Source organism: Dipodomys spectabilis, unplaced genomic scaffold (genome assembly GCF_019054845.1).
Source record: "Dipodomys spectabilis isolate Male_0828 unplaced genomic scaffold, ASM1905484v1 ptg000365l, whole genome shotgun sequence".
NCBI lineage: Eukaryota > Metazoa > Chordata > Mammalia > Rodentia > Heteromyidae > Dipodomys > Dipodomys spectabilis.
The window spans coordinates 2,527,370-2,545,777 of record NW_024871042.1 but is presented as its reverse complement, the minus strand read 5'-3'; the positions used below and the strand labels follow the sequence as shown (position 1 = coordinate 2,545,777).

At 37.8% G+C, this 18,408-nt stretch overlaps 1 protein-coding gene across 1 annotated transcript in view; it reads left to right on the top strand.

The window, feature by feature from the left end:
* The window catches only part of Kif16b (kinesin family member 16B), a 264,333-nt gene that overhangs the window by 203,496 nt on the left and 42,429 nt on the right, over nt 1-18,408 (top strand). Inside the window, exon 24 of the mRNA XM_042666398.1 lies at nt 2,831-2,920. Within this exon, the coding sequence (XP_042522332.1) occupies nt 2,831-2,920 (90 nt within the window). The remainder of the gene's footprint in view (nt 1-2,830; nt 2,921-18,408) is intronic.

The window sequence follows — 18,408 nt, the reverse complement described above, 5'->3', positions numbered from 1 at the left end:
GCTAACTGATTGGATGTGAAGAAAGAAGGAGCATTGAGGGATGACATTGTATTTCTGGGTTGACCGAGCAGAATGGTATTGTCATTTGGTTAGACGGGGAAAAGGGATTGTGTTTGCGTAAAATTAATTTGGTAAGTATTCCATGTTGTGTACAGGGCATATTAAATGTCCACATGGCAGCATATATATGAGTCTGTGCTCAGGGAAAAGATAAGAGCATCCAAGGAATCTTAGCATGCAGATTTGAGCTATGCGATGGAATGACATCACCAATGGAATGAGTGCAGGCAAAAAAAAAACATGCTCAAGGATTGTACTTCAGACATGTTGGTGTTTAGAGATTTCTCAGCAAATGGAAAAACTGTAAGAAGAGTATAGCAAGTGAAATATAAAATGGTAGGAGGAAAGAGTTACTTTCTATGTCAGGTCATTCTCATATTAACTTAAGATCAAGACCAATTATCCATAAATGTGGAGATAAGGAGGCCATTGATGACTTTGGGAAGAGTACATTGGTAGATTGCTGAGCAGGTTGTAGTGAATTCAAGGGATAATGGGAAGAAAGAAGTTGATAGCATGAGGAGTAAACATTTAAAAGGAGTTCCATGTTAACGGGAAAGACAAAATAGAGGAGTTAGCCTGAACTGAGAGCACTGCTAGATCTCCTGAATTGGAACACAAGAGATGATGGGCAGGCCTGATAGTGGTGAATCAGTAGACCTGGCCAGCAGGCTTGTGAAATTTTCTTCTGATCGCTTCTGTTTGAGAGACTGCTGTGAAAGTAGTTTTGTTGTGGAGAGCCAACTTTTCAGTCACAGCAGCGATGAAGAGGATGCTCCTGGGAGAGGGTGAGGAGCTAAGGGATACTGCTGCTGAGGGAGCACGGGTTCAAGACCTACCATAGATAAAAAGAACCTGGGGCATTAGAATGTCCAGGATGAGGAAAAGTTAGGATCTTGTCTGCAAGACATCCTACACATAGGTGGGGTCCTATTGATGTCTGAGTTCTGTTAACAGACAGCACAGCCACATGGGAAGGCAAAGGCCCATTCCTTTACAGTCTCTCAGACCTCTGGTTCCTGTCCAGCTAGGTTTTGTATTATCTGGCCTTGATGCAAGCTTGACCCCCTGAACATTTTGCTGTGTGTGGTTTGTTGAGAAAGGAACTGAGGGGAAGGCCAACCAGCTTTGCTGCCAGAAGTAGGGTTTCTCCAGTGTATGATTTGTGTACCAGCCTTGAAAACTTAGCACAGCTGCACGGCACCTAGACCATTGTTTACTTAATGACTTTTGTGTAAATCCACTCACTTTTCTTGTTTCTTATGGCCATTCTCTTTTTCAAGGAAATTCCTAAACCTTCCACAATTGAAAGGTTATTATGAAAAACCAGTACAGAGTTAGAATGATGGAAATTAAAAAGTGCATCCTTATGTATCACCAAGCTTATCTCATTTACCTTTTTGGAAAATAAGTGAACTGGACAATGGCTGGGCCTCAAGATTGGTTCCTCCCTTATGTAGTTGCTAGCCTGGGTCTTCTCCAGCTATTGCCGGTCTTTTCCCACTTATGCCTCAGGAGAATCCATCTAAACTACTGTATTTAAGAATAGCATTTCCCTGAGGGGCAGGTTAAGATTTCCCAAACAGGGACATGGCCTATGCAAAGACCCTATGGTGGGAGAGAATGTTTGTTCAGGAAGTATAGCAGAAGAGAAGACAGCTGAGGCACGAGAGGCCTTAAGGAAAAGCTGCTGCAGGCAGCTGGTGCCGGGTTAAAGATTTAGGCCTTTTCCTTTTAAAAATATTTTTTTTAATTTTTATTGTAAAGGTGATGTTCAGAGGGCTTACAGCCAACGTAATGTCTAGTAGGTCTTACTGCTGAATTAGTTCACCTTTGTCCCATGATTTCCGTGCTTCCCTTTCTCCTGGAAGAGTCTCCAGCAAAACCAAAACAAATGGATGGGATAAAAGATGGCAGAGATAGCAAAAGATGAAAGGCAGAGTGCCCAGAAACACTTAGGACCCTGCGTGTGTTCAAAAGTGAGGATATCAAGAGAAGTTAAGAAGCTGGCAAGGAGTGGTAGGTGGTGGTGAAATGCATGGAGATGGACAACACCAAAGTGGAGATGGGATTTAAATTAGAGGGATCCTATCTTCCAGTTGGGTCAGTGAGTCTAGGGCTTAAAACAGTGGGAAATAGAACTAGAAGTTCAAGATTTATGAGCCTGTGGCTTTAGATGGGATTATAAAGGCCAATGAAACACACCTAATGTCTCAGGGTCTCTCATGAGCTTATACAACACAGAGCTTTTACCCCAGGCAGCCAATGAAAGGCTAACTCTGTAATTCTCTTTCTGAAATAGTATATTCTTACAAACAATCACAGGGAGCCTATTATTATTTTTTCTTCTTTTTGTCCTCTTTCCTCATCTGTCTTCTCTATCTTCCTTCTTTCTTTTGATTCCTCTTCCCTTTGTGAACACCATGGAGTACTTTGTAGACCTACACTTAGCATTTTGCATGGGCACACCACTGTTCCAAACAGGTCACCTTGTGCTGTTTGTCTTCTATGACCTAAGTGGTTAATCTCATGAACAACTGGCCCTTGCTTACATAGGCACTTACTGCTTATAGCAAGGTTTGGGAGCTAAAGATGCAGGTCTAATAGAGTACAAATATTATTTATAGGTTGTATTTATTCAGCTAGATAAAATGTCAATTCTGTAAGATTTTACCATGCAAATCACTTTTAATTTTTAAATGATGCTTTTAGATTTTTAGTTAATTTTTCTTTTAATTAATGCTGATTCATTTTTTTTCTTTCTTAATAGATTACTGTCCTAGATGAGACATGGACTGTATTCAGACGTTACAGTCGTTTCCGAGAAATGCATAAGACGTTGAAGTTAAAGTATGCAGAGGTAAGTTATGAAATTATTATTTCCAATTGAGAACATGCATTTTATGAAGTAAATGAGCTGATTGCGTTAGCAATGTCTTCCCTCCTTTCCTCTTCCCCACCCACCAGTATTAGCTTCCTATCACCAATTTTATTTCAATTATTCAATTATTCATGTATCAAATATAGCTTTTAAATTTTTATCTTTTCTTCTATTTCTATTCTATACAATTTAAACACTTTTCTGAACACAAGGTTTTTTAAATGATAGTAAAATAACAATAACGGAACTCCATCCTGAAACTACAAGTGGTAGAGTACTTGCCTGGTACACATGAGGCTCCAAGTACAAGCCTCAGCACTATCAGATAGAAAAAAATAAATTCCATCCTTTTCATAATTTTTAAAAAATATTTACCCAATTTATATCTTCTTAGCATCAAGATCTACTGAAATACTGTATTAAATTTCTTAGTGTAAGTCTGACCTTTGGTCATAAATAATATTCATGCTTAGACTTGCATATAATCAGAAATCATGTCATTAAAGCTGAGTATCAATGGCTCACGCCTATAATCCTAGCTACATGGGGGACTGAGATCTGAAGATTGTAGTTTGAAGTCAGCCTGGTGGACAAATCTAAGAGACTCTTATTTCCAGCTAACTAGTAAAAAGCAAGAAGTGGAAGCATGACTCAAGTGGTAGAGTGCTAGTCTTGAGCAGAAAAGCTGATCAAGAGAGCAAGTGTCAGACTTCAAGACTAGGTGCACACAAAAAAAGAAAAAAATACCATAAGAATTATTTTGCCCTATACAAAGGAGAGGCAGATAGACAGTACTATGGAATATGAAGAAGCAAGAAAGTATTTTGTGTATCAGATAAGATGTCTCAGGTGTGTTGACACAGGAAATTCTTTTCCTTTTAGGACAAATACTTGACAAATGATTACTTTAAAATCATTTTACTTTTTTAATAAATGTGTATTTTTGATGTGGTGATAGTGATGATTTTATTTCCACTAAAGGAATCAGTGTGTAGTTTCAGCTCTTAGGAAACAGAAAGTTGAAATGACTGAAAACAATCTACTCAATTTGCTTTCAGTAATATCATTTTTCAGCACTGTTTTGGTTTCTTATGTTGTCCTAAAAAATACTTTTTTTTTCAGAAAGTTGTCTTTAATTTATTCACAAATTCTGCCCTCTCTTCACTGATCTGTAATACAGAGAAAAATTCCTATAAAAATTGTCTATAGCCGGGCGCTGGTGGCTCACGCCTGTAATCCTAGCTACTCAGGAGGCTGAGATCGGAGGATCGCGGTTCAAAGCCAGCCCGGGCAGGAGAGACCGTGAGAGTCCTATCTCCAATAAACCACCAGAAAACCGGAAGTGGCGCTGTAGCTCAAGTGGTAGAGTGCTGGCCTTGAACTGAAGAGCTGAGGGACAGCGCCCTGGCCCAGAGTTCAAGCCCCATGGCCGACCAAAAAAAAAAAAATTGTCTATTTGTAACTAAAGCCGTTCCTTGAGGGAAGAAGAGCCTTCTTCATTCAGTTGTTAGGCTAGTATCCTATTAAGAAATGGAAATGCTTCGGGCATGAATTACAGTTTAGTATGTTCAGTTCTGGAAGTAACCAAATCACACTCAAGTTGGGAAGTTAGTTTCTGTAGTTCGTCTTCCATGTCCCAGTAAGATATCAAGATATTGAACACATGTTAAATGTTCAGAGCATCTTGTTTCTAAATTGAGTTTTGCTACTCATTAACCGTTGCTTGTGAGTTCCTACATTGGTTCTTCAAAAAAAAAAATGTGTGGATTTTTCATATTAGCACCACTTAATTCCTCCAAGTAATAGATGGAAAAGACTATACATTTGAAACAAAAACAAAAGCTACACACACACACACACACACACACACACACACACACACACACACACACACACACACACACACACACACACACCATTTTATGATTATATTTCCATTCATCTACTGAGGGGCATCTGGGTTGGTTCCATATCTTAGCTATGGTGAATAATGCTGTAATAAACATAGTTGTGCTGGTAGCTTTAGTATGGTCTTGTTTGTGATCATTTGGGTAAATGCCCAAAAGTGGGATTGCTGGGTCATAGGGGAGCTCTATGTGGAGTTTTTTGAGGAACCGGCATACTACTTTCCAAAGTAGTTGAACAAGTTTACACTCCCACTAACAATACAGTAAGGTTCTCTTCTGTCCACATCCCCTCCAGCATATGTTGTTATTAGAGTTCTTGATTTTTGCCATTCTAACTGGAGTGAGGTGGTATCTCAATGTTGTTTTGATTTGCCTTTCTTTTATGGTTATAGACGTTGAGCATTTCTTCCTGTGTCTATTGGCCATCCTTCTTTCCTCTTCAGAGAAGTTTCTCTTTAAGTCTTTAGCCCACTTATTTATTGGGCTGTTGTTTCTTTGATTATATTTCTTTCATATTCTTTCATTAGTTTAACTCTATGTACACATATTTTTTTAGATTCTGGTAATACAGTAGAAGACATGAACATAAGTCCCTTCTCATATATCTTAAATTCTTTTGGAGAACTGACAATGAATGAGCAAAATTAATAACCAATACTTAAGAGTAAGCATGCTGTGTTTCTGTTGCCATTTTAACTAAGAAAGCATGGCGAGCTAAAGATTTGGGTCACTTCAAGTTGTTTCAAGTTTGGGATCTCTGGTAACATGGCATTCCAGTTTAAATGTGAGCTAATAGATTTGCAGGAATTTGGAAAGTATCAGTACACATCTCTAATTAATGTTTTATATAAAATCCCAGAGCAAATATAACAAGCAATCTTTAAAAATATAATAGAAGAAATCTTACCTTCAACTAAGAGTGATAGGAAACTGTAGCTCAGGTTTTACTTAGTAAAAGTATTTTGAAGAAGAAAAATAACATAGTATAAACATGGGGATTTTCAAATGAAGAAACTCATTCTGGCCATATTCACTCACTTATTCATTCACCAATTGATATTGAACAACTTGGCACTGTGAATACGGCCATGGACAAGGCAGCCACATTCTAGCCTGTCATGGAGCAAAGAAGATAATTAGTAAACAGAACAACTTCAAATAATGTGAAGTGCCATGGAGAGAGTAAAATAGATAATTGATAATGTGACATAAAAGTGACAAGCATAGGGTTGGGAAAATAGCTCAATGGTGGAGTGCTTGCCTTGTATGCATGAGGCCCTGGGTTCAATTCCTCAGCACCACATAAGCAGAAAGAGCCAGAAGTGGTGCTGTGGCTCAAGTGGTAGAGCACTAGCCTTGAGCTGAAGAGCTGAGGGACAGCACCCAGGCCCAGAGTATAGGCTCCATGACTGACAAAAAAAAAAAAAAAGTGACAAGCATAGTGGTAGGGAGGTAAGGAGTACAGAGAATGCACAGGTTGATAATTCTGTAAAGCAGGAACTCTGTACTTTTAGTGAATGGGAAACCACTAGACAGTGTTTATCAAGTGGTCCAATTTGTACCTCTAAAAGGCCATTTTTTAAAGGCCATTTGGAAAGAATCATATGGAAAATGGATGGTTGGTGCAGTGGAAAATTTAAGTCTAGAATTCTGTTTTAGACATTAGGTTTGAGGATTCACCCAATACCAAGAAAACAAGCATATGTACCTATTATCATTTACAGGAGAAATAAAAGAATCTTCTCTTAAGAGGGGGAGGGGAATATGCAGTCAAGAATGCAAAGTATATCCTACAAAATTAAGAAAAGCAAGGGGAAAGGTGGGTTGGGCAGGATAAGTGAAAATGTAGGAAAGGGGTAATATTTATCAATATGCATTGTATTCACAAACTGCTTTGTTGAATAGCATCTCCTTTAAACCATTTAAAGATTTTTATATATGTATATTTAATAAAGTCATTATTTAGATCAACAATATAAGAAAAAATATTTTTGTTTCTGTTTAAATTTCTACCTAAGTCTGTGTTGCGACCATTATACTAGTGGTTTCTGCTTACAAGGGCCCATTTTCCTAAAGACAGACTCAGAATCAAAATAGTGACAAGATTAACAATTGCTTTTTCATAGCAAGTTCAACTTCATGACTTACAATTACTTTATCATAAAGATATAAAATTATCAGCTATAAAAGAGCACTTGAGATAAGCCAAGGATGCTATTGGCTAATATCTTTAATCTTAGCTGCTCAAGAAAATACAAATTGCCATTTGAAGCCAGCCTGGGAAGAAAGTCTATGGGAAGAAAGACTATGTCTTCAAAATAACCAGCAAAAAGCAGGGCTGGAAGTGTGGCTCAAATGATTGAGCACCACTCAAGCAAGCAAGCTGAGCTAGCTGAAGATCCTAAATTCCAACTTGAGTACTGGCTAAAACAGGAGTTTCTACGACCCATGTGTCCATGTGTTTCCAAGAGAACAGATAATGTGTACCCAAAACAAGCAGGTAGAAAGAGAAGCTGCACTGATGCCTTGTTGTTGCTTTGTGCCCATCACTGTGACTGTTTTCTGAGCACTGTTTAGCTGTGAGCCTGGCTTTGAACATACATCTCCTATGGTTTTCCATCTCCCAGCACTGAGAATGCTCCAGCTAGAGTGAGAAGTGTAAGAGCTTGCCCCTGGTCTTGCAACTAGTGAATGGAAGCCAGAGTAGAAAACCAGACAGTTTAGTTTTGTCCTATTTTAAACCAGCAAGAACATCAAAGTTGGAACTAAAAAAAAAAAAAAAAAAATCCCCAAACCACCAAAAGCATGGATCTAAATGGATCTCATTCTAGCCAAGCACTGTCCATTTAACATTTTCAAGGGGAAGCGTAAATGTCAAGTTGAATATCAGCTGTGTACTTTTCTGTAAATATGGATTTCTTTTGTCTAGCTTAGCTTCACATCATTTTTCTTGTGTATGTTGGGACTTGAGATCAATACCATTAATTGGGGCATTGTCAAATATTATTGTCATTACTGCTCATGGTTATTACCATCTCTGTCTATCATATTAATTTTGAAGTAAGCAACAACTGCTAAATGGTCTATTTAGCCTAAAACTATCTCAGTGTCAGGTGACTTATTAAAGACCTTTCTTCAAGAAAGCCTAAGGGTTGATACTGTATGTTTCCTCTCATGGCATCTGACTCATGGTTAAGTGGGAATGTGCTTTATTTTTCTTATTTTCCTTCAATGGGTCATCATCTCATTATTTCTATTGGGGAGAGGGGAAGAAAATTATTCTTGTTCTCTTCATTGCAAGAATTGCAATTATTATTATTATTACTATTATTTTGTTGGTCATAGAGCTTGAACTCAGGGCTTGGGCACTTTCCCTGAGCTTTTACACTCAAGTCTACCACTCTACCACTTTGAGAAACAGAGCCACTCCAGTTTTCTGGGGGTTAATTGAAGATAAGAGTCTCATAGACTTTCCTGCCCAGGCTGGCTTTGAATCGTGATCCTCATATATCAGCTTCTTGAGTAGCTATTATTACAGGTATGAGCCACAGGTGCCTGGCAAAAATAGCAGTATTTGATAATTATGTTTATATATTATATATTATACATATATGAAGTTTATCTCATCATTAAGTGATTCCAAGTTGAGAAATAATGATAAACACAGTAGAATTCAAAATATACAGTCTTTATGTAGTGTGCTTGCCAAGGTAGAGAATGGTTTGTCAGCTTAAAGCTTCAATTTTTGTCACAGTCTATAATCTTTTGGAACTTTGTCTAAAATTATGTTCTTTCACATTCCATTTGGAGTTTTAGCTGTATTCTTCTGAAAGATACAGCCTAAGGTGGTTTGATGTGACAGTGCCTTTTACGGAGATTTTCTTTTTCACTCAGTAATCTTTTTATTTTTTTCAAATAATAGATCACATGTTTATGATAAAAGACTGGCCTTATTCAAAGACATTCATATATGGACAGAAATTGTGTCTTAATGTAAGCCTCAGAGCTAGCCATTTGCTGCTCCCGCCAGGAGGTCTTAGCTGTACCTATAAAATCTGCCACAGTGGGCTTGGACAGGCCAAACTCAGCATCTGGATTTGATGCTGAGGAAGATAGAGGACATGGTCCACTGCTTGCTGTGAGGGCAGAGGCCTGCAAAGGTCTCATAGCATCCTTCAGTGAGCAATCCACACAGCTATCCAGGAGCTTTTCCTGTTGCCTTGTCTCTCCAGATCTCAGTGCACAAAGGAAAGATCCACTTTCGATGCAGTTAAATCTCTCACCTGGAATTTCATGCCATCCTGGAGTAAGTATCTTCAAAAATCCCTATAGAGGCATGAGGAGTAATGTCATCCAGAGAAGCCCACACAGTGGCTTTCCACCAGCCAGAGGCTGTTATCCCTCCTATCCAGAAGCACTTTTCATTATGTCCATGAGCCACGTTGCTGAGTAACAAAGTTGGCATATGCTTTGTCAGGTTTTCCAGAATCCTATTGGTGGATACTTGTGCAGTTTGCAGATTTTTACTGTCAGGATATGTCTCTGACCATTCTTAAACATAACTGCATGTCTTCTGATTCACATATAAAACTGTTTGTGAAGAAATAAGGGTAATTGCTCAAATGACCTTAAAGATTTAATTTATGAAAATCTACACTAAGGCAATAATAACACACAGAAATTGAGTAGGCTGAGAGCTCCAAAGACCATTACTGTTTGAAGAAGCTTTTAGAAATTCCTTAACCATCCTTTAGCTAAATCTTCTGTTCCCCTCACCCCTGTCTTCTCAAAGAACTGTGGAAGGTCAGTTGAAAATCCACAGGGATACCAGGCATGTACTTTGGTGGTGAACCGATTAAAGCAGTATGGAGATGGTTGTCTGAAGGAAAGAAGAAAATGAGCTTACTACAAGCAAATGGATTAATGAATTGAAAGGCAGGAACCACAGAGTTTTATAAAACTAATGGGCGTGGGGGGTTAAATGGATGCAGAAAACATTAAACTGATCCTTTGGAAATTGAATAAGGAATAAACCTTTCCAAAAAAGGAAACAATTCTTTGGCCTCTTTAACACTGAAGAGGAACAGGTAGATGAGCTATATGTCGAAGGGGCTGAGTTCTTCCATGGTCATCAATGAGCTGTTGTTTCATTTTTATGTATTCGTTTTCTTTAATCTTAGCAGTTTCTTCCTGATTCTAAATAAGCTTCCTTTTTGTTTTGAATTAATTTGTCCTCTTGACATACTGGCATGTATTATGCAAGATAACAGCTCCTTCTGGTTTTCATTCTCAGCTGTCCCCCATTGACCTGCTATGGAATCTTAATCAAATTAAACCCTGTGTTTTCAAATTCCACATCTGTCAGATGATATTGCCACAGTTAGTTTGGAAAAGAGCATGAGAGCCTCCAATAAAATGTGGTACTGAATGCAACTATGAAGGATTATACAGTATATGCCAGATAGCATGTCTTTGAAAGTGTATCACACAAATGATTTCTACAGTACTTTTTTTTTAAAAAAAAATACGTACTAGACTCTTTACTCACTTAAAATCAGTGTCTTCTAGATATAGCAGTCAGATTATATCCTCTGAAACAAAGCCCTTTTTTGAGCGTGCTCTTTTCATTTTCTTTGAGGAGAAAGGAGGCAGAGTTAGTCTAGTCTGGGAAGTGTACTAATGGATGCAGATTACAGATTTGAGAGTCCTTTCAAACACAAACATAGCTCTTCAAAAGGACAAAAAGGAAAAGAAAAAAAAAAAGAAATTAGCTGCATCCCTCCACACCTTTCTTTAATCATTAGAATGAAAAGTGAAGAACTTAGCTCCCTCCCCTGACTTTTTCTGTAGTTGGTCTTAATTGAGAGCAGGCTGGAAATTCAGGTCCATTGGGAGAGGTGCTGCTTCTAGAAGAATCAGAGATGTCAACCCTTATCTTAGTTTTTAAAGAACGTTAGCACATTTAACAAGAAATTCTCCCTTCTGACTTCTAGAGCCTCATGAGAATTGCTAGGAACAGCCCTTCTAAAATTCCTGTGCAAAATATAACACCCCACCCCCATTTGTTGGTATGGAGGTGAGGGCCTAATGGGGTGATTAGGTCACGTGATGGAGCCCTGGTGAAAGGATTAGTTGGTGCCTCCTAGTCAAAGGGCCTGAGGGTACAGTGCCCTCTGCAAGGATGTGACTTCAGACACTAGCCGCCAGTTCCCAAATCTGCTTCTTGCCTTCTACAATAAATTTCTTTTCATAAGTTGCCCAATCTAATGTATTTTGTTCTAAGAGCAAGAAGAGACTAAGATGTGTGCCTCTTCTCTCAGAAAAATCATCTCATAATGAAAGTGATTAAGCATTGCAATTGGTCATTGAGGACCTTTTTGAATTAATATTCTTGGCTAGCAGTGACTTTGACGCAAGTGTGTGATGGCCTAAAGAAGCAAAAAAATGAACGATATTTTATATGTTAAAATGTATAACCAAAACAAATGATAAAGGAACTTTTAATGTCCATTCTATTGACAGTATAAATTACATGGAAGAGATTACACTGCCTGCCTGCATCACAACTAAATCATCACAGTTCAAAAAAAAAAAAAATCCGTCACTGGGATTTCCACTGTCAAACATAGTCCCAATTAGAGGCATCCCTAAGGATCCTCCCCTCCTCCCTGCAAAGCTTTGTGGGAAAACTCTTTTGAGAACCATTGAATAAAAACAACAGAGTACTGTGCTGCTGTTGTTATGTATCACACCTGACATTCTCTGGATGCTGCATTGAATGCCAGTGGCAGGGGCAAAAATGACCGTACAAGAGTTATTTAATTAGCATGTGGACTTCCTCTTGGTCCTGACAGAACCACTCTCATCTCCTCTGATTTCCAAATAGTTTCCCCTAAATAAAGACAAGCAAAGAAACTGGCTGTTGGCCTCACATTTGTATCAGGCATTTCTTTACCATTCATCACTGAAATGCATAATAAACAATTTTATAACCAGCTTTCCAACTTTAATATAAAAATTACAGATCTGAGTTACTCACCGTCCAAATTATAATGCTACCAGCTGTAGCCACAAGGAGCCCCAGGAAGCCTTCGATAAATTCAGTTACACCAAGCCCTCTGCCTCCTTGAATTTTAAATGGCAAATAATTGCATAGGCAAAAACAGAAGGCTTCCATCTTTCTGACCTTTAGAGGACCAGATCTCTCACTGTTGGTTTTTGTGTCACACCATTCTTTTCACTTGGTAGATAAATCTCTGCTTCTAACATGGACAAAAGAGCAAAGAACATTACCTGGAAAGTTTTTCTAAAGCATGAAGACTCAGACCCTAGATTAGGAAATTCTGACTCTACAGTTCTGATATGACCTAGTATGTAGGTGGAGAAAAGCATCCCCGAACGATGCTCTCTGGACCATGCCTGCCCTTCTCTTTGTTCTTAGAGCATTCATTGATTTTTCATGGCTCTAGATTATTAAATCTAAAAAGTGATATTCAGTGATAATCTTGAATCTTCTTAACATTTAGTGATTGATATACTAGTTAAGACTTGAGAAATGAAGCTGGGTGCCAGTGGCTCACGCCTGTAATCCTAGCTACTTAGGAGGCTGAGATCTGAGGATCGCGGTTCAAAGCCAGCCCAGGCAGGAAAGCTTGTGAGACTCTTCAATAAACCACTAGAAAACTGGAAGTGGTGCTGTGGCTCAAGGGAGAGCGCTCGCCTTGAGCTGAAGAGCGCAGGGACAGGGCTCAGGCCCAGAGTTCAAGCCCCATGACTGACAAAAAAAAAAAAAAAAGACGACTTGAGAAATGAAGAAAAAAATGTCCCTTTGGTCAATGTCTTTTTGGTTTTGTTACACTCTATAACACACAGGGAAAATGGTAGAGGGCTTGGAATCTTTTGCCCACAAGAAAATGTCCACACTCCAAGGGACCTCTGTGAATGCATAACCTAACTTCACATTTTAGGAATGAGAAACAAAGGCTCAGAGAGTGTTTTATTCAAGGTCAAACCAAGTCTTGGGAATGGATAAGGTTTGTGTCCCCTAATTTTTCCTCATGTTCTTTGAGCATGACTCTGTACCCTCTACAAAGGGAAATTTATGGACTGCCCTAGGTCAAACCAAAGATGAGAAATCCATTCCCTATGAGAATCTATTGTATAGCAATCCCCTATGGTTGTCAACCAGATAATGAGGAATTTTATTCTTTGTATTGAATGTTAAGGCAGTGACGACTTCCTAGCCCCTTAAAGAGACTTCAGAGTGAGAGATGGAAAAAATATATGAGCATTTGAGCTAGTTCAGATTCATATTTATTCTTTAAGGTATTAAACTTAATATTCACAGATCTGGATGTGTTTCTTTCAAAAATTACTGATGCATAGCTAAATGTTATCTTTTTACTGGCTCATGCCTGAATGAAATTGACAGTAGCTTTGGGAAGAGTGAAACTTTGTGTGGAAAAGATGTCATCTTATGCCAAATACAACTGGAAGTTGGTGCAGTCTTGCCTAATTCCTAAATCTGTTCTAGGATGACTCTGAGCTTTAGCCTTTTGGTTAAAAAAGGTCTACAGCTTCTCTTAGTGGTCTGTCCTACTTGTAACTATTGGTTATTCCACCTGGATTACCATCAAAGAATTTTTCCTTCCCCTTCCTTCAGCAGATATTTCAGGAAGAATCGGGTATATGCCACATTCTGGTCTAGGCATAGAGCAGGTGCTGATATATTCTGTGTAATATGTACTCCAGTTTCCTTATCAAGGTCTAAAAGTATCTAGCTCATTGCTCCTCACTAATCCTTCCACGTTGTCCTGAAGAGTTACTGTTTCTTGCCTCTAACAAACTTGAAAGAGAATTGCTTATTTGTTGATGAGTATCTTTCTTCGTGACAGCTGTTCTTATAAGGCCTTGGGAATGGCTATTAATTTTCAGTAGTCAAAATTGCATTCCATCTAGTCAGCTGTGAGAGTTATAGCAGCCTTTTGATGAGCTTTCGTTATTTGCATTTCTCAAAAACTAGAATTTACTGCCGCAAACCTGCAGGGTTTGGAGATTTCAAAAGCTGCCTGTTAAAGGTGTATATATCTGTGTGCAAAAGACAGGTTATAAGTGATTTGTCCAGTTAGAGGGCCACATTAATTTTTTTCCTTTTAATCTTTAAGAATTGATAGGTATCTGAGTAAGAGCAGTAAAGAAAATGACTAGTAAAGAAAGAATGGCAGTGAAGTCCATATGCTAACACAGTCAAATGCTTTCCCTTTATTTAAAGACTCCATAACAGGATTAGTTCTCAATTTTCTTAAAGTGATTTATAGCCCAGTTTTAGCAGATTTATTCTGAAAAAAATCATAAAAGATAAGCAAAGACTTTTTATTACTCATTTTAATTCTTCTCTGTATTTTAAGGCTGTCATTATTTATATTTAAAGTAGTAGCCATGCCATTTACCAGAATTTATTGTCCATTGTCTCAAAGACCACCTGGGCTTAATACAGAGTCCAGCTCACATAAAAACTGGACTTGGCCCGGAGAGAAAAGCTTTACATTACATTTAATATACCTTCTCAATGGCAATAGACTAGCCAACCAAGCTTATTAGCATGTAATAAACTTTGAAGTCAGCATGTAGGCTTGGTGATTCTTAGAAGAAAATCAGGCTGTGGACATTTATTTGTGAATCAGAAAGAGAAAAAAATCATCGTATTTGATGAAAATTTTACTCCAGAATTATTATGAAATATTACAGTGTCAACAAAAATGGTGACATTCATACAGATAGTTATATATATATATGACTTTGTATATACCTATATATGGTTTTGTCTCTTTCTCTTTACATATATATGTATTGCTTCTGTTTTTCCAACCTACCATTCACACAAAAAAAATGATATAAAATGTCATTGTTGGTTTTAAGTAACTACTTTTCTTAATATTTCTTCATCTAGATCTGTTATTTAACCTGAAACTTTGAGGCTTGTGGCTTGAACATCCAAAATAAACCTTTTTTTATTACTTGGGTTTTTAGCTTCTACATGTACTAAGGAAGAGAAAGACAAATTTCATGGGAAATCAAGAGACCTCAAAATTACTGATTTCATTTTTCTAATGGCTTTTATTTCAGTCCTTTTGTCTCTAGAAAATGTTTTACTTACTGAATTATAGAACAAGCTTGTCATTATGTTTCTCATTGACCAAAAGAAAGTGCTATTTTAATCCTCATTTGTTTGTTTTCTATGTTTAACTCTGCATAATCAAATTTCATAATTATGCAAAATAGGCCATAGGGTTTTGATAAAATTTCTTTCAGCACTCTCTAAGCCTGTCGTATCTCCCACAAACACCCAATTTATTTGACCTCAGTCATCATTTTTAACTTTAATACATAGTTTTCCCATAAGTGCTCAAATGTCTTTGCATCATTTCCCACTCCTACTCTGAGGATAATGGCTGTAGCAGGAAAAGATGCCATTCTGAGGGTTTTGTCATGAATACTGCATCCTTATTTGTGTCTGTCTTTTTTAGTTCTCTAACCTCTCAAAAGAAAACCCAAAGCAACAACATTTTCATTATTATATTGGGTTGTATTTTTCTCTCCACACATCTTAACCTTACTTCTAATGAGAATGCTGCGCAGATTTTACAGACAGTAAGATGCAGGACTCAGAAGCAATACAGTACAGAATAGCCAAGATAAAAGTTAAATATCTTCATGATATCTAAGCTTAGCATCAAGAGATTTTAGTCATTGGCACCTAAGTTGCAGAATTTTAGACCTAAAAGGAAAGTTAAGTATCTCAGTTGTTACTTCCCTTTAACAAATGATGAAACTATGACCAGTTTTATATATTGCCAAAGATCTACAACTGGTTATTGCTGAGCTAAGACTTGAAATCCGATTACCTCACATCATAGGTTATTAAAAGAAAAATACATATGCTGTTAATTTAACTGTTCCATTAAACTTGTAAAAAGAATAATCACTTTTTAGTATTTCTATAAAAATGATGCATGCTCATTTATAACAATTTTACATAATACAAAGAAATAAAAGGCAATAGATTACCCAAAGTCTATTCTCTACATATACTTAATGTTACCATTTAATGAACATTATGTTAAGTATTGAACAGGCAAGACAAAATGATGGATATTTTCATTGATAAAAGGAAATTAAAATGAGAGAAGAGCAGGCAAAGTAATAATTTTAAGGCACAGTGTTTATTCTAGACATGCTATTTTAAGTACAAGTAGTTAATTTTACTTGAATTTAACAGAAATAAAAGAAGTAAAACTGAATAAATTTCTAAACTCTTTGCCATTTCTTTGCCATAAGATACACATCCTCTAAAATAGATGTGACTTTAAGAAAAACCCTACAAAAAGCATTAAAGTATTAAAATTAATGTGTATAGTTTGTATATTATAAATTATTGATGCTTCTAAGAGATATAAAATTACCTCGAGCTACTCTCACCCCCAGTTTTTAAAGTTATTTTTAGACTGTGAAGATATATCGCATTCACATGCTTTCCCAATTCCTTCTTAGTATGAGTATAAATACAAGCAGTGTTTGTTTCCCCTCATCTCCTCCTTCCTAAGGTCCTTTTATTGTGCTGTCCCTTGGCTGAACAGTTTTTGGTCATCTAGTATGCTCATGAAAGGTATACCTGGATAGGTTTTACCTAAGTTCCTGTCTGAGAATCTCTCTTGCTTTTTCCTCCCCCTACTCTCTTCCCCTTCCACCAACGGGTGCAGTGGGGATTATTTCTCATCTTCATAGTGAGAACTTGATGGGCTCAAAATAGTGTTGAGACCTGCTCTCTCAGACTAACCCTAACCCCTCCTGCTCCTCAGCATTTTTAGCACACCATTACTCTCCAGCAATTCCTGAATTACAGTTTCACATGTTCCTACCCATTATCTACTCCAGCTGCAGGCCCCTGGAATCCTAAATTGTATCCACCATCCAAAGTGGAGAGCCACTTTGGGGTCAGCCCTTTGCCCCGTGGCTTCATTTCCTCGCTGGATGTAGGAGGAATTGTTGATTTTCAGTTTTGTTTGGCTTCTTGAGTATAGCTATGAGTGATGATTTCCAAGATCCTTACATGTAGAATCAGAAACTACATGTCCCATTTTAGAATAGTTTTAGATTACAGAGTAAAGTAGCCCTGGTTCCTCATTATTACCATTTTCCCTCTGGTATGCTCATTTGCCATGACTAGTGAGCCAGTGTTGGTACATCACAAATCACAGGCTATACTTTATTTCTATTTCCTTCACCTTTACTGAATACCCCCTATCTATCCTACAGTCCTGTCCAGAATACATTATATTGGGTCTTTGTTGGATGTTACTGGCTCTGACAGCTTTTCATACTTCTTTTTTTGTTTGTTTTGCTGATACTGGAGTTTGAACTCTGGGACCTCATTTTTTCACACATGCAGCCCTTCTTATTGTTAGTTACTTTGGAGATGGAATCTAGTGAATTTTTTCTGCCTGACTGGCTTCAAACTGCAATCTTCTAGATGTCAGCTAGGACTACAGGTATTAGCCACCAACACCTGGCCTTCCTTTTGAAGGTGACAGATTATGTATTTTACAGGATATGTCTAGTCCAGATTTGTCTGGTGCTTAGACATTTGTCTCATTTGTCATGATTAGACAAGGACTACAGGTCTGGAGGAGGCAGACCAAAGAAGTCCCAGAATCATCATTTCAGAGACTCATACTGAACTTTCTCAGTGTTCCCTACTTTTCTAGTTTGCTCTTTGTGCTATGCACAGCGGCTTCTTTTCAGAGGACAAAGCGTCCATGCAAATGAGTTGGAATTCCTTATCTGCTTTTTTCCATCTGTTATTTCATCCTTTATTCAGTCACTGGATTTAAGATTATATGCCATTATTAGTGTATGTTTATTTTGTCCTCAAATTGTTCCAGCTTTGACCATTAGGGCTCATTCAGTTGATACCTGTTTTGTGAGACACCTCTGTCACTGTTGTGATTTTGAGTGTATCCTTACTTCCTGGGGCGATAAGCAACTCCGGGCTTATCTTGCATATTCCCTATTCCAAGCCTAAAATCAAGGCTCTCTCCCAGAGCCAGCTCGCTTTTCTCCTCTCCTTCCCCTTTGCCTGTGTGGTACTTGTTTCACCTGGCCCTTTTCTTAGAGATGACTGTGTGGCTCCTAAGTGTCCAAACTCTTCCTGGATAACCTTGGCTGGTCCTTCTGTGTTGTATGAGCTCTGCTTGCCTTTAGCTTATTCATTCAGTATCACCTCACTCTTCTCTTTTTATTCTTGCCTACAGCTTTGGTTTCTTCCAACTGTTTCTCATTGTTATGTGGATTACTTTGAGGGTGACACCATTATATTGTGGAGGGGGGGCCCTTAATATAGAAGAGGAATGCAGTGAGTCAAGGCTTACCCAGAGGGTTGGAATTTTTTTTTAATTTAACTTTATTGTCAAGGTGATGTGCAGAGGAGTTACAGTTACATATGTAAGGTAACGAGTACATTTCTTGTCAAATGTTGTTACCCTCTCCCTCATTTTTCTCCCA